The 17407-nt window shown below is 34.1% G+C and overlaps 2 protein-coding genes across 2 annotated transcripts; both read right to left on the reverse strand.

Annotated features, from left to right (window-relative positions):
* Positions 1 to 6933: 6933 nt before the first annotated feature.
* LOC122610057 (PLAT domain-containing protein 3-like) lies at positions 6934 to 8147 on the reverse strand. The gene is made up of 2 exons (XM_043783040.1): positions 7965 to 8147; positions 6934 to 7492 (listed from the first exon to the last, which is right to left on the reverse strand). The coding sequence occupies exons 1-2, from the start codon at positions 8031 to 8033 to the stop codon at positions 7019 to 7021; spliced, it is 543 nt and encodes a 180-aa protein (XP_043638975.1). The 5' UTR covers positions 8034 to 8147; the 3' UTR covers positions 6934 to 7018.
* A 543-nt stretch (positions 8148 to 8690) lies between these two features.
* On the reverse strand, positions 8691 to 16986 carry LOC122610056 (RNA cytosine-C(5)-methyltransferase NSUN2-like). The gene is made up of 15 exons (XM_043783039.1): positions 16691 to 16986; positions 16506 to 16594; positions 15596 to 15656; positions 15019 to 15134; positions 14762 to 14828; positions 14601 to 14649; positions 14396 to 14481; positions 14056 to 14303; positions 13745 to 13800; positions 13004 to 13089; positions 12362 to 12454; positions 11148 to 11439; positions 10127 to 10680; positions 9532 to 9766; positions 8691 to 9130 (listed from the first exon to the last, which is right to left on the reverse strand). Exons 1-15 carry the CDS (start codon positions 16877 to 16879, stop codon positions 8868 to 8870), a joined length of 2484 nt encoding a protein of 827 aa, XP_043638974.1. The 5' UTR covers positions 16880 to 16986; the 3' UTR covers positions 8691 to 8867.
* Positions 16987 to 17407: the final 421 nt, after the last annotated feature.

Genomic DNA, 17407 nt, shown 5'->3' on the forward strand with positions numbered 1-17407 from the left:
TAATAGTGATAATAACATGTCCCATGAGTATAATAATAGGCACACATGCTGTCAATCATGTGTGATAATAATAATAAAGGGGTCGTGCCATGGAGACGACCAATAATATATAAAGTAGATTAGAGCACCCCATGACAGACACCGTTGAAGGCGGCCATGTAGGCGGCCAAACAACCTGTCGCCACTGATGTGAGTGAAGGGACGAATCCTAGTTGCGCAACCCTCTAACTACAGGCCTTAATGAGTTAATAGTAGTGTGACCGGGGACCAAGGTTTGATAGTACTCAAGCTTATCATATAGCATATATCATATTGAACATACAATATATATCCCATATCATAAACATTCTTTCAAGAATCATTTCACACATATATATATAGAAAGCAATTTTATTTATCATGTTTTTCACCCCGAAAGTAAAACACATAAAAGAGTTTGAAAGGTGGCTATGACTCACCTTGATATGCCGCATATTATATTCACTTATCCAAAATGGGTACTTCCCATCTATCGCTTCCTTGATCATATATCCGTCATGTTCCTCAATCACATTTCAAGCCAAGACTATCCCTACGAGAGGACTAATACACATAAGTTTCTATCTTAAGTCATCACTTAAAAATGTCACTTTCATTAAGTTGTCATCAATTATGAAATCCAAGTGTATTGCCAATATTCGCATCTTTTTTGTTGTAGAGAGTGTTGGTGAAAAAGGTCACATTTTCATTATACATGTAGTTATAAGTTGTTAGACGGTGACTTGCCTTCATTTGTGGTTTCGTTTGACATCTTGGGTTATCATATAGAAATGTCATATTAAGTTATGTTATCCTTATTCATCATTTGATGTGTAACCGATTTTAGCACGGATTAGCATTTTTGATATCAATTTATAGTTTGGTTAACGTGATTACTTATCCGTTCCACTTAATTATCTTTTGTGCTACTTAGATTTTGCTTATCTTTCAAACTCACATACTTCTCGGTATGTCTTATGATTACTCAGTTTATGAAATTCATTTAAGTGTTATAGGCCATTATCAATTTGGGCCTAAGTGTCATGGGCTTCTAAATGTTTTGGGCTTAAGTTTGTTATTGGGCTTAACCTTGTTGGGGTTAGATGCTTAACGGGTTATATTGGTTATTGGGCTATATGGGTTATTGGGCCAATTGGGCCTACAGATTTATGGCCCTTTTGGGTTCACTAGTTGGGCCGGTTTAGCCTATCATGGCCTTTAGTCCATTCCTTAGCTCATTACACAAATTATTAGTTCACTTCAGAATTTTCTGTTTTATATTTTCATTTTTATAAAATGTTGGCTAATGTTTAGTGATTGAAACTAATTATTTGGATCCTCCTAATTTTTATACTATAACCTATATGTGTCCACTTAGTATATAAATTTTGGCTTAATTTTTAGATAATGTTTACTACCTCTTAATATTTTTATAAATGAAAGTGGTCAAATAGTCACTGTTTTGCATACCCAAATGTTTTATAAAAGTTCTTTGGGTCATGCTCTTAATAAAATTTCCATGATTTTATTTAAAGTTTTGGACACATTGAACTTACTTTTCACCAAGTATGACCTCCTGGAACCTTATGGTTTAGGAAGTAAAAATTGTTAAAGTTGATAGAATATTCAGACAAAAGTGCAGTTTTGACCAGTTTTAGTAGAAAAATCATATCTTTTGTTTGGTTCAGTATTTTTAGGTAATTCCAGTTGGTGGTTAAAGTTAACTCGTTTGTGTACAACTTTTGTCTTGAAAGTTTTGTTATGCTCCGTTTATCCGTCCCAAGACAGAAAACTGATTCTGTCAGATTTATTTTTGATTATATCAACTCACCAATCACCTTTCTTGCTTAATTAACACTTTAGTTTATCACTTACAAGATCAACACTTTGTTTTTATCTCTTAACATCAAAATACAAATTTCAATCAATTTCAAGATCATCAAACATCATTTATATTTGAACTTTCACCAAACAAAATCAATAAACATAGTTCTTGCCAAAAATCATCCAAAAGTGTGATTGCATGTAACCATCTAGCCATTTTATGAACAAATCTCTTAACAAGTCTTCCATACAACATAAAAATAAGTTTATTTTTGAAAATCACAGAAATATATTGATGAATATATGAAAATATTTCTTAATTTTTCAAGGAAAAAGTCACCTTTACTAGATATTAACATAACACAACACTTTTAGGTCTTTAACTTGTTGAATCCTTGAACCATTCTTCTAGATCTTGACATGCATGAGCATGAAAGTAAAGATTTTATCAACATGCCCTCATTAAGTGTATTTTCAAAAAGAAAATCGAAGAAAAACATGGTTTTTAATAAAGATCTTTTAGTATATACAAAAACAAGATAGATTAAACAAAGAGATGATGAGTTATACCCTTGATGAACTCGGATTTGAAAGTGATTGTGGGCAGAAATTTCGTGGTCCTCTAAGCTCTAAACAACCCTTATTCCAAGCTTGAAATAACCTTTAAACCTATCTTCAATCAACCCTTGATTAATCTACTTTAAACCTTTATTATTATTATTATTGTTTAGATTAGTTTTGCTCTTGATTTTCCTTGCTTTCTTGTGGCTGGCCGAAATGGTGAAGGAGGGGGAGAAAGAAAGGGTTTTTGAGAGAATAGAGAGAAGAGTGTGTGTTGGGAAGAGAGGAGAATGAAAGGGTTGGGTGTGGGGTAAGTGTTTTATGTTCTTGGAAGTGTAAGGAGTAAAGTCTAGTTGTAATTTGATTGGGTGAATGGTGTTAGAGCATGCATGTGGTATATTCAAAGAATTGAAAGGGGAAATGTACTTTTTTTTTGTTAGTTGTTGTGTACATATGTATATGTTGTATGTATAGGTTAAGTGTATAGGTACAAACATAAGTAATTAATGTACTAGTATGTAGGCTTTTAAGGTACAAAATGTGTTCCCACATATATAATCGTATGTGTATATATAATCGTATGTGTATGTATGCATGTACATTTTATATTTCAAATTTGTTAGTTACTTATTATTAACCACTTGTATTTATTTTAGTTACATATATATGTACTTATAATTATTCAAGCTTGATATTATGTGCTCAAAGTTTATAAATAAATTTTCAAGATGGTGATTACATATTTTTGTACAAATATACTTTAATTAGCTTGATGTTTAAATGGTTGGATATTTATAAAAAGAATTTTTTTTTTTTGGTTGTTATCTTAACTTGTGAGTCTTGTATAGTTATTTATATAACTTAATTTCCTGAAATAACATTTCTAGTTCATTGACATTTCATCAAGTTCAATTAGAACTAATTTATAGCTTAAGATTGTCTTGAATGATTTCAGTTGCAGTTTATGATATTTCTAAGATAACTAGTCATCTATTGTATTTCATTGAACTAGTGGGCAATTAACACTATGCCTTAAATGTCAATTCTCTTAATGAACCTCCAGGGATAGATACCCAGTTAAATCTAAGTAAATTATCCTAGTCCGAAATTTGAGGGTTGTTACAGAGGCGGTTAGCATTTTTTTGTTTGTATATATATACTGTATCTTCATATTTTATTGACAAGAAATCAATATATTCAATAATATCCTAAAAATTCTCTCAGGATGTTAGTTCTCTTTATGGAATCAGAGCAGAAATTGAAGCCCTAATTGCTTCAATTAAGTGTCTTACGATCCTCTGATCGTCTTCTCCGGTGTCAATTCAAAACCCTAGATACACCGCCGGTGATTTTTCCGGTGAAAATTCCTCTTTTTCTTCATTTTAGGGTTTCTGATTTACTCTTTATTCAATCTGTTTTTCATTGAATTCAATCAATATTCTTTCTTATATCTTCATCAACAATCGTGACAATTACCACTACTCCGCCAGTTGATGCAACTCCACCGCCGCCTGAACCACCAATTGATTCAGTCAATCATCCTCTTTTCCTTCATCAAAATGATCATCATGGCCTCATTCTAATAGAAAAGAAGCTCACTGGATCTGAAAATTATAATTCATGGAAGAGATCAATGACCATTGCACTCAATGCAAAGAACAAGCTGAAAATCATTAATGGTGAGTACAATGAACCTTCACTTACCTCTGATCTAAGGCCTCTATGGGAAAGAACAAATGACATCTTATGTTGATACTTTTCTGTTTACTTTCACTAATGGTTCTCATTTTACTGCACTCTTAGTCTATGTGGATGACCTCTTGCTTACTGGTAACAATATACACCAACACCATCAAAACCCACCTTGATTCTGCTTTCAGTGTTAAGGACCTGGGACCACTTCATTACTATCTTGGTTTTGAATTTTTGAGAAACTCCACTGGCCTAGTTCTAAGTCAAAGAAAATACTCTCTTGAGCTCCCCTCCTTAGTTGGAGTATTGGATTCAAAACCTGCAGCAACTCCCTTTGATCCAAGAATCAAACTTGACAAGAATACAGGAGAACCATTACCAGATCTCTCAATATACAGGACACTTGATGAAACTCACTTATTTGACCATCACAAGGCCAGACATTACTTTTGCAGCTCTAAGACAATTCTCTCATGCACCAAAAACTGTCCACATGAAAGCATTACTCAGAACCCTGGGGTACCTCAAAAAATTGTCCAGGCCAAGGAATCCTTCTCTCTACATCTCCTTCAAATGATCTCAACATCTACTGTGATAGTGACTGGGCAAGCTGTCCATATTCAAGAAGATCAGTGACTGGCTATGCACTTTTCTTAGGCAACAGTCTCATATCTTGGCAGTCTAAGAAGCAAATTGTGGTTTCCAGATCTTCCACAGAAGCAAATTATAGAGCCATGGCAGATACTACCTGTGAAATTTCTTGGCTTACTTGTCTCCTACATGAACTGCAGACTCCCATCAATACCCCCACCATCATCATGTGTGACAACTCTTCAACTATCTCTCTTGCCTCTAATCCAGTTCAACGTGCAAGAACAAAACCTATTGAGATAGATTGTCACTTTGTCAGAGATAAAAGTCAAACAGGGTCTCATCAAGCCAAAGTATGTTCCATCTCATGCCCAGATTGCTGACATTTTTACCAAAGCTCTTACAAGACATCTTCACTTCAATTGTTTATCCAAGTTGACTGTTTGTGATCCATACACACTATCAACTTGCGAGGAGGATAAAGAGATACAAGTCAATCCTACAGTCCATCAAGCTCACAATGCATTCAGAATTTCAAATGGATCAAGACACAAACACAAGACTCAACACCTATTACACCAAATGCTTAATCAAATGTGGAGTTATGTAAATATAGGGACTAACATTATAATTCTGTAAAGTAGTAAGTTAAGGGTAGAAAGTGTCAACTTAGAAAGTTAGTCGGTTAGAAGCGGTTACCATTTTTTGTTTGTATATATATACTGTATCTTTATATTTTATTGACAAGAAATCAATATATTCAATCAATCCCAAAAATTCAATGTTAGTTCTCTTTACTTGTTTGACTAGATCTATTAATGAATCAGTTATTGCATCGAGTTTGATTTGATTTTTTCTTGTATCAGTTTTGTATTAGTTTGAATCAACTTTTTGCTTTAGATATATCAGTGTGGTATGGTGGTGATATTTTTCTAGTTAATTGCATCAGTTTTTATTAGTGTGGTATGTGGTGATGAATTTTCAGTTAATTGATAAATATTATTAATTGGGATTTTCTTGCTAGTTTGCTTTTCATTTACATAGAATATACATACATATATATAACTGATAACCAGAAAAATCTCGGTCAAAGCTCTACGTCACAAGTCAGCACTTCACATAATATAAAAATAAAGGGAAATCAAATTGATGACCCGCAAGTTTGCTACCAGTAGATTAACAGGTAACATGCATCATTAGGACCTTTTTGGAAGTTAGTTACATAACATCGACCTCCGACTAGATCAATACATAACATAAACATTTTGTTATAGTTCATTATATCCACGTGTCATTATCCATATATATACTAAATAGAAAAATGGGTTTGTGAGAGCAAATCTACTATAGCTAAAAGTATACATTTGAGGTACAATTATGTAATGTGAGATAAAGCAAAAACAATAAATGACTATAACGGCCGTTAAGTTTAGTCATGAAATATGCTCAAATCAGGTCCTTTTTCTTAACGGTCATTGATGGCCGTCACATTTTTTTGAAAAACCTTTAACTGTAGTTAATAGTATAGATTTCATAGCTTGAGGTACAACTATTTGTTGCGTAAATAAAAACACAATAAAAAGATTTAACGACCTTTAAGTTTAGTCACAAAACCCGTTGCAAAGCAGGTCATTTTCTCATTTGGCCGTCAACGACCATTACATAGCTTATAATTTAACAATATGTTATGCCCGCAACAAAATACGGGTAAATTTACTAGTGATTTACTAATTAAACGATTCATACCTATAAAATTTTTTGAGTTGTAGGCATTTGGATGCAACAGTTCACATTTTCTTTCAAGCCCAAAAAAGGCAAAAGTCACCTCACAACTTCTCCGTCGTCACGTTTAAAATATCGTTTGTTGTTTTTGAAACAACTACGCATCAGTTGGACAAGACGGTAACTGAACCAATCGAAAGATTTAAACTTAGAATCCACCTATAAGGCTATAACACTGCCTACCTGAAATGGTCAAGAAATATACAACCAATATATTCAATCCCATCATTGGCAAAACCACTGTATCTAATCCCGTTATAGACGGTATATGCCTATATGGGGTCAAGAAACATACAATAAACCCTTATTTAATAAATAAACAGTATGCGAAAAACAAACTTCATTCTAGGTGTTCAGATACTCAACAACATATATAAGATACAAAATCAGACCCTCGATTTGGTCAATTATCATTTCAAATGTTTCTGATAACAAATCCAACAATTTAACCTTCGATTATCACTCACCCTCCGATGATTATTAAAACAGTAAAAGCTGGCTCAAATCCTCCCCACACTCAAACAAAAACAGACACAAACCGAATGCCTCCTCAAACTACAGAACGTAACGAGGAACCAGACTCACGAATCACACGTCTCTTGTCACCATTATCAGATACACCACAATAATCCCTAACAGCAGTAAGTTCATAAGGCGAAGTATCGGTAGCAAGCCATTGTTCAACAGTAAAACTCTGTTGGGCACATGGAATATGCGCCCCGGTTGTAGTAACTTCAATATAGTTACAGTACCAACCGTGGTGCGATCCAGTGCCATCTGAAGTAATATTCATTTCACATGGTGGCCCTGTCAAACAAGGACCTTTTCCGCTAAATATATCTAAATTACTCCTTTCAAAATAGTTGTATCCGGGCCCCATTAAACCTCCCCATGCCTCTAAGTTTTTGATTCGGATTCCATACCCTGCAGCATCGTATAGTGTTAATGTCATGTTTGAATCCGTTCCGGCTTTTATGATGGATCCGGTTCTCACGTAGACAGTGTACACACAATCTGGATCATCCTGCATTGTTAGAATTACAAATGTATGAAAATTATATTTTATGAATAAAATAAATGGACCGTTCTCATTATCAGAACGGACAAGTCTTTTTGACACAGATATATGCACACAAACCAGGATATCCAAATGACCGTTTCTAAATGGCCACCCAAGGCATTACATAGTTCAGGTCGTATGACCACTAGGCCATTGGTTGTTGGATCATATTTTATGAATAAAAGGACTGTTTAGATTATCAGGGGAGACAAGTCTTTTGACTTAGATATATGCAGACTAACCGGGATATTTTCATATCTAAATGACCGTTTCTAAACTGCCACCCAATTATTGGGAGGTTTGAAGAAACCAAAACTTAGTAAGGACATCAAGTCATATGACCACTAGGCCATTGATTGTTAGTTATATTTTATCATGATTTAACGCTTGTATAATTAAAAAAAGAGAGTGTATATAAACAAATAAGCTAGCTTACAGATCTGACGACGGAGATGATCATGAAAAGAGTGATGAATAAGAGAACGTTGACTTTGAATGTAGCCATGGTGATCTTGGATCTGTGATATCTGTGTGTAATGTGTGTATAGATGAGATATATAGATAGAAAGATTATTATTATTAGAAAACAAATTAAGATGCCCGGCCCTCACGAGTCACGACCATGTAATAATTCATTTAAAACTATTTATGCTACTTACATGTAAGTTGGCCCCTGTCTATTATAATAATAGTATGCGTGATGTGGCGAATCATATAGTTTTTAATTATTTATAAACTTAAATAAAAAATGCGATTATGTTTGGTATTATTCAAGGATATTCGATGTTTTAAAACTATAATGACTAATGATTAAAAAGGCCATCTTTTTTTCGCGTATTACATGGACGTCAAATTAGCATTTGTGACAAAATCATCATATTCGTGCAGGTGACTAACGATGTATTGTTAATGAATGCATTCATGAAAAATCACTTATGTTTGATACATGTGGTCGTTCAGGACGACCACTTTCGAATAATAATTGTCTAAAATAAACGTGAACGCTACTTTTTGGAGTCACCAGGTATGTTATGGTTTAAAAGCAACATACTAGATACGCCCACACAAGCTACTTTCACGAGGGAAAGACATACAATGCATCATATGGAGTGTGCCTCGATTATGAAGGATGTCCTTTAGTAACACCGGAAAGCAAGTTAAATTCGCTAAATATAACAATTCTACATATATTGCAAACAAAGTACTTGTGCAGTTGTGCTACATTTCCTACTTTCCATGTATGCTTTTTTCCTAGCTCACTCCAAATAATAAGTTATAAAATTTCGTAGCTGCAAATACATTACCAACATAACGAGCCCAAAACTTTGTCAGTTCTCATTCAAACAGCAGCTCCCACAGTTATGGTTTCCGAATCTTGTTTCACTTCAGTATCAACAACTTTTATCAACTCGTCACCATCAGCAATCTTACTATTCTCTGGCAAAGATCCCTTATCCGTTCCTAACCGGATCAACAACCTTTCCAACATTTCCTGACAGTCTATTGCTGTCACCATAACTGATAAACTAGCACGTCCTTTCCAGCAACCAATAGCAATTGTTGATTTATCGATTTTAGGCGGATCTGATGAGCCCTCATCACCTGTCATGCAACACACACAAAGAAACGAAAAAGGTATTAAAAATGAGGATTGCAAGTATGGTTAGAGGTGTCAGTTTTTACCACTGTATACAGATCCGGGTAAATGTGGGTTAAAAAACTTATTTATAAAAGGTCAAATGTGGAAAACAGAAAACCAAAATGAGTCGGTTAATTTCTACTCAACATTTGGAGTCTTCTAAGTTATATCATAAAAAAAGTAGATTATTATCGTACTTCTAAAAAGATCAGTTTATATAATCATATTTAATACATCAATAAAATACGACAACAAAATGGCTTGTTTTGAGCCAAAATATTTAAACCATTAGACAACAAACCCGTCTTTCCACCCTTATATATAAAATACGATATAAATAACAGCCACCGTACGGAAAACAAACCTTTGTTAAGTACTACCACACAGCATCCCAAAGAAAGTGCAGAAAGCTTATCACGAAATCCATTATCAACAAAATCTGGAAACTTGATGGATTTGTATTGCAGTAAATGCTTGAAATCCACCGGACTTGCACAAGCTATCTGTTTGGTCATATATGGAAGAAGCAACGGCAAACCTTCCGAAGATATTCTAAATACACAAGGCGAGGAAGTTCCTTCTTTCGAAGTTTGCCTTTCCTAAATCATAAAGCAAATAAATCCGGAATATAGCATTAGATTATGATATTCTAGAGAAAACAAACTGAAGCAGAAAATTTTAACCAAGTTAGTTACAAAGTTATAAACAGATGATAAAAAAATTAACGAGAGGGGACACATAAAAAGTGGGCCAAAGTGTAACTTAAAAACTATAAAACCTGCTTACAAATTTTTGAATTAAGATTTTTACTGGAAACAATATATTGACTTAATTACTTATAACTATACAAAAGCTTTAGATAGAAAGTGCTTCGGATTAACCCAACTCATTTTCACTTGTACAGTAAACAACACTTTTTGACAATAAAATATCCAACGAATTTATCAAGAGCAACTTACAAACATCTTTAAACCAATAGAAGTAATCTTGAGTTGCTCTCCGGCTAGGAAGTTGAGTTCTACAACATTTTTTACTGATTGTGATACATAGTAGATCCTCTTCACATGATTGGTATCCTTATTTCGTGTTATAAGGTGATGACTAAACGGAAATGATTCACAAATACCATAAAACTCCTTGATATTGGTTAGAATAGCATCATCCTTGAAAAACACAATAGGGTCGACTCCATACCACTTGCCTTGAACCTGCAACTTTCTCTTGTCATTAGCCTTCTCTGCACGAGATTGTACTTTATTTGGAGGTTGGACTTGCTCGGGTTCGGATACTTTATGTCTTTTACTTGGATTACTTTCTAAACCACTTTCATCAGATACATTATTGATTACATCAGCATCAACTGTTGCTTCTACAGATTCTTCATTTCTCATATCTAATACATCAGCATCCATTCCATTATCATCATTTTCAACATCATTCACTGCTAGTTTTGTGTTTTCATCAATACCAGAATGATTCTCATGGGAATGTTTGGTTGACTTTGTCTGTATTGCTGTACCATGAGAAGAAACATGTGAAGCTTATGTTTAGAGATATATTAGCTACAATGCGAAGTAGAAACTAGCAAATGTGGATGGATCAATTCAGGTTATGTTTCATCTCTAAGAGATTAAAAAAGTTCAAATAAAAGATATTTGCTTTAACAAAAATGAGTTGAAAGCCGCCCAAACTGTACGCATCTATGCATAAAACCTCCTCAAACTTTTTACTACCAAGAACAGATCATATTTGTCCCCAAAGCTATAATGACCCTTTACATAACCCACCCAATCACCAGTAATGCAAATCAATGTGTTGCTGGTAAATAAAGCAAGCCTTTGATCAAACTAAACCCACCAACGTGCCCATTTTCACCCTCTAATGCATATCAATTAGTGACATTGGGAAATGAAACATGCTGCTGGTTCAAGAATCACGACTTTTACAGAATTAAAAAGTTCAAAGATATTTTGAAATCACCTGGCAACGGAGATATTTTGTGCAGAACAGCAATAAAAAAGGCTCCAGTGTTCTGATCATGGGGCACTATACGCATGCAACGTTCTAATGGAAGAGATGAAACTTCAGTCACCAAAACATCACTTGGTTCCCTCTCATCATCTACATGACAACCATCTTCACAATCTTTTTGTGCAATGTCGGATGTGTCTACATAAACTTGGCCAGAAGGAAACATGCTGGGAACAATCCCAGATCTTCCATGTTTGCAAGCATCTTTATGTGAAGCTAACCACACGCCTTTGTCTCGAACCTGCATCTCCAATGAAAAGAAACTCATGATTACAAATGGTAATGCAACTCTGATAATTTTGATACAAAATTAACCTGAAAACCTTCCCAGAAAACTTACACAAATAATTCAACTTTTCTTTTTATTATGGGGATTCAAATACACTTTGCAGGAGCATTCAACTCGTTAGAGCTAGAATATATACAAGGCCGGAAAACTCTTCCAATAGTACTATGCAATGATGCTAGACTAAGGGTCATGAAGGGAATGACAGCAATACAGCATTGTAATTGTTATTTTAAGAAACAATTAAAAAAATACATAATCAAAATCATGTTCATTTTTAGTTTTTAAGTCTAGGTATTACTCACTGGTGCCAAAAATAATAAACGTTTTGAATTTCTAAGGGCATCTCCAATCACCAAAACACCAAAATGGTGCAAAGTTTGATGCAACCCTCTAAAACCACAACACTAAGATAGTGCTATAATTTGGTGCAAAGCTATTCATTCAACCATTTTGCACCAAATGTGGTGCTATACAACAGCAAATTCGTAAACCTCTGCCTATGTTATCTATTTCGGTGAAATATTTCGGTTTTCGGTGGTGGGACATAATTTCGATATTGAATTATCGTTTCCGAAATTTTTGGTGGTTTTGACCGATTTACCACCGAAATTTCCGAAATTTTACCCGAATTTCCGAAATTTCGGTGAATTCTGTTTCAGCACTTCCAGGTTTTATCTTTTACTCTTATTTATGTAGATATATAAATATATATATATAGATATATTATTAGAATTACCGAAATACCACCGAAAAAAACGATATTTCGTATACCAGTCTGTGACCGAAACACCGAAATTTATGTCCTTGACTACTTAGACCTCTGCTAAAGGATTAACATAATAAAAATCAGTTTATATAAATAAAACAGACAAACCTTCCAACTTTTCAGACCCGGCCTACGAACAAGTTGAGGAAGCTCCGTTGATACATCAACAAGCTCAACAGAGTCTCCACACCTCCTCAGTATCTGAAACAAAGAAGACCAGATTGAGACATTAAGTTACCCCTCATGTATGTAAATAAATATTTGTACCTACAAATATATTCTTGTATATGTATGTGTGTAACACATGCACTGAGCATGAGTGCACGTGTCTATGATCGCATCTATTATTCACACTCAGTTTCATACAGCAGACACAAAAACAGCCATTCAAAGTGAAAATATGTGTTGAATAACTAGTAATTACATTGGATATATTAGGATATCCTTATCATCAGTCAATGTAAACACGCACACACATACACATTCATTAGCTTAACATGGAGCCTACAATAAAATGATCAAAGAAAAGAGATGAGACCAGTTCAAAACATGTAGAAGCAGACTAGCAATGAACAGATGAAAAATAATTAGAGGTTTGTAACACCATACAAAGCCTTAAAAACTGCTCAAAAATATTTTCTCATGTAGTATTACCACATATTATATACTGTAATGTGCAGAGGTATATGAACTGTCAGATAACTTATAAGTTGGATAGTTAATTGACTTTCAAATAGAGAGATATATCACCTCAGAAACTACAGCCTCGTTTTCCACGGGATTCATAGAGCAAGTCGAGTAAACCATTTTTCCACCAGTTTTAAGCAGCGCCAAACCTGGAAATATCAGAGTATATATTACGATACTCGTCATGAGAATAATTCACTAACACCCTGATTAGATAACTTTGAAAACTACAGCATTTCAAAATTCATAGTTATAAAGAACTATTAGATAGTAATGGCTATATGCTCAATCGTAAAATACCACTGGTTATTTTTGGCAAAAAAGGGATAATATATTGATTGGAGTCTTGACTCTTGAGTTATGTATAATGATCTGAGTCTTAAATTAAACTTGATAGAGTTACAGTCTATCAAAATATAAGGATGAACATAGCCTGCGGAATGCGGCGGTGGCGGCGACTGGTGTAGGTAATTGATCTAAAGGTAGTTGATCTAAAGGGGGTGTTGGATTATATTTAAAAATAAGGGATTCGTGGTATAAATTAACTCATTAAGGCTACGATGGTCATTTCGCATGCCCCAAAATGTAACTTTTTAACACGGGGGTCAGAATTTTTATGTAGTAGTATAAAAGTATAGATATAGAAATAGAAGTATAGATATAGATTAATAACATGCCTAGTTTATCAAGTAATGAAGTCATTCAAAGTTCTATGATTAGATTAGCATGATCGTAAACTGGAATAGAAAATGCAACAAACTTCGACAGCTCACAGATGCATTCAACTTAGATAACAAGTCGTACCTCTCATCGCAATCTGAAGTTGTAGACAATGGACACCATTAGCCATACCAACGCTCCTACAAATCCCAAAGAATAAAAATCATAGGATATTTCTAATATTCCTATAAATGGGTCGATTTGGTTTATGTATAACGGATCGAATGGGTTAAGATAAAGAATCTGAATAAAAACTAAATGTGTCAGATAGATAAAATGGTTGAAGCGTCAAAACAGATTTATAATCCTCTGAAGTTAAAATACTCTCGTAAAGGTGTTTGCGAATCAGCATATACAATTAAGTAGCCTATGTATGAAGAGTGTAAGCTAAGTACCATTTTCTCCAAATATCAGGAGCCTTGCGCAGAGTACCATCGCCACTGCATGGGACATCACACAAGACACGATCAAATAAAAGTTCAGTCAAACCCAACTCAGAAGCATTCAAGTTATTCTTTTTCATATGACAGCTAGGGAAATGTTGGGCTTCATGATTAGTGACAGCCAAGTTGGACGTGCACATTCTCTTTGTTTGATGAATAAGAAGATTACACCGTTGAACATCAACATCATTTGCAATAATCTACATCAAGAGAATCGGAAAGTTTCTGAATTAGATAAACTATTTGTACAAAAATAAAACTTTGAAGCTATTCATCTTAGAAGAAATATAACCATTCCAGTAGGTAAAGTTCCAACTTCTGACTTCTGGTGTATCATTTCAAGTAATTGAAAAGTTTTTGAGCCTGGTGCTGCACACACTGCAGGTGTAAAATCAAAATCATTAAACCTGATATTCATCGTCATAACAAAGGGAATACATGCATGAGTTACAGTGAAAACAGGTTTAGTTGCACTACTATTGAAAATCATAACTTACTGTCAAGAACAAAATGATCTTGATGTACATCCAGAAATAATGGAGGTACCTATATGCAAATCAGCAGTGAATTAGATGATATAAGCATGCAAGTGGCACTATACAATGCAATAACAAATAAACATAAAAAAAAATATATAAAAAAATCAGGGGCTATATACCATGCTAACAGCCTCCTGCCTAGTGATGTTTCCAATTTCATTTTCTTGCTTTAAGAACTCATGAAACCTGAAAATTGGTTCAGAAACAAGGAAAGCTAAGAAAATGAAAACAAGTGGGTGTCATAACTGGATATTTATCGGAGACGTTCAAGCTACATTTTCATATTATCCTTATTCAGGTATATGCTCCAAATGATATACACATATAATCGATAATTCATCTGATAAAAACAAAATATGTGTAATCAGCATTCTACCTCTCAAGATTCTTGTTCTTTCTAAGCTGCATCCGTGAAAAACTTGACTGCCAAGCAAAATTATCAGGGTACCAAGGCAATGACTTTATGCCCTCTGCTTCATTCTCATCTGTACCCTGATATAATATCAAAAGTGATACAAATCAAGTACTTTCTCAAAGTTGCATCAACAGGATATACTATGATTAGCAATTCGGCCCATTACTTATGAATGGGTTGATTTAAGCTACATTTGAACTCTAACAAGTCAAACAACTAAAATTAAGTAGCAAAAATAAATAGAAACGTAGGTAGAATAGGTCAAATAGCCAAATAGGTAGAAATTCTTGAGCAATGCTGTTCATAGATAGATTATCATTATACAATAATATATTCTAATAATCATAATTGACACACTAAATACTTGAGACAAAATTGGATGACTTTGAACAATATGTGTTATGAGTTAGCCCATCCAAACCCATTTTAACCTATAGCAAAACTTACTCATATCGATCTGTTACCCAACCCACCCATGTTTCCACCTCTTCGAAATTCAATTGAACACAAAAAATAGCAAGTTGAAATGCATCTCCACCTGAAGATCTTTCGTAAACTCATTCTCGAGTTGTGACTTGAGATCGGCACAGAATTGGCTACTGCAAATGTATTACAAGAGAAGACGTTAGTAAAAGTAATCAAGATGATTCTAGTGTTATAAGTGCCATAAGACTTCCATGAACAAGTATCATAGTGCAAGTTTATAAGTAGCTTCCGTCACTGAGACTGCACCGTAGATCATTAGAAAACACAGCAAGGTATGTTAAGAAAGAACTTATGAATATAGAACTGCCAAAATGAGTATCTAGTTTTCTAGTCTTGCTGAAAAGCATATAAGTTTTGTTATGCCAGAACAAAATTAACCTTACTCCTTTATATTGGAATTTTAGAAAATATATTGTCCTTCATTATGGAATGTTAATTCAATCATACCATTGTCAATTCATGTCAAACAATAGTATGAACTAATGAAGTACAACGTACAGGAATATCAAATACGTTGTAAATTTCCATGTCTTTATGAGCAGATATCTGCTTTACACTAAATTATAACGTTAATCCCTATCTTTAATAAACTTTTCAAATCGTTTTTAACTTTCAACACCAGTAATCCCTAGAACCTAAACGCCCGTAGTTAACATATCCGTTTAGAGAGGAATAGAAGTCAAAGAACGTGCAAAAAATAACATAACAAGAGACTACCGACTATATTAATGATCTGTAAGAGTCGGGAACTACAGGTGTGAAAGATTGCAATCGTTAGCGATAAGGACAAACGGGTTTAACATCTGGTACAAATTACAGTAAACCATCCAGTAACTAACTTTACTGTTATAAAACTATGTATATAGCAAAAAGAAAAAACTAAATGAGCTGCAAGTTGTATACATACAAATACAATAGATAAGTTGTGTGTGTGTGTGTGTATATAGAAACACTAAATATACCTAGAATTGATCCTGAAAGCAGAAGGAAGTGGCTTCCGCAAATATTCGATAAACGTATCCCACTCGTCCGGATGCACGATTCCTTGTTCCTAAAAAAACAAAATCCATTCTTATTAACATAATAACTACAAACAAAACAATCAACTTATATATATATATATACACACACACATGTATAGTACTACCTTATAGTAAGCATCAAAAGCAGCATTTTCAATGGCAAAAGGCTGCCAGTGAACAGGTCCGTTGTTGTTTCCATTGTTGTTGTTTTCTTGATTTTCTTGTTTATTACTGTCGTTGTTTTTCCAAACATTTTCTCTACCATCACGAAAATGTTTTCTCTGAGTTCTTCTAGACCTCCCTCTGCCTCCCATTTTTTTTTAAAAAAAAATTGCAGTATTGTATTACTGTTCTGCTGCTGAATTCAGAAGGAATTGAAAGAGGGAGGCTCAGGCTTCTTTTCAGCAAAGCCAAAAGCAAGAAAGGCAGGTTTTGTTTATTAGTTTGTCGAATGAGTAGAGTTCGTTTTAGGGCTGGGAATTGGGCCTTTAGCTGGCCCAAAATTATATCATACTCTTTCTTTATTCATATGAAGTCATGTGCCATCACATACTCTTTCCCCATCATATATATATATATATATATATATATATATATATATACTCCCTATATAAACAAACTACCCACCCCACAATTTAACACTCTACCTTTAAAATCTCTAATTTACCCTTTTAATTTACACTAATATCAAACATTTTATTCCTAAATTTCCAAAAATACCCATAAAAAACCTTGCGCTTGTGTTCCCTCCCTTTTAAAAAACATAGGCCAGATTCCTCTTCATCAAAGCCCTCAAAAGCGCTCAAAAGAGCTTATACGCCATTCTTTCTATTTGGACATGG

Source organism: Erigeron canadensis, chromosome 8 (assembly GCF_010389155.1).
Source record: "Erigeron canadensis isolate Cc75 chromosome 8, C_canadensis_v1, whole genome shotgun sequence".
NCBI classification, from domain to species: Eukaryota; Viridiplantae; Streptophyta; class Magnoliopsida; order Asterales; family Asteraceae; genus Erigeron; species Erigeron canadensis.

Bases quoted from the DNA above. Each gene is read 5' to 3' on its own strand.
- LOC122610057 (XM_043783040.1), bottom strand. From the start codon at position 8,033: ATGGCTACATTCAAAGTCAACGTTCTCTTATTCATCACTCTTTTCATG. The intron at 7,493-7,964 runs GTAAGCTAGCTT...CTAACAATGCAG, and splicing joins TCATCTCCGTCGTCAGATCT to GATGATCCAGATTGTGTGTA.
- LOC122610056 (XM_043783039.1), bottom strand. From the start codon at position 16,879: ATGGGAGGCAGAGGGAGGTCTAGAAGAACTCAGAGAAAACATTTTCGT. The intron at 14,482-14,600 runs GTAAGTTATGAT...TTACACCTGCAG, and splicing joins AGATCATTTTGTTCTTGACA to TGTGTGCAGCACCAGGCTCA. The intron at 11,440-12,361 runs GTTTGTCTGTTT...TTGGAGATGCAG, and splicing joins CGGGTCTGAAAAGTTGGAAG to GTTCGAGACAAAGGCGTGTG.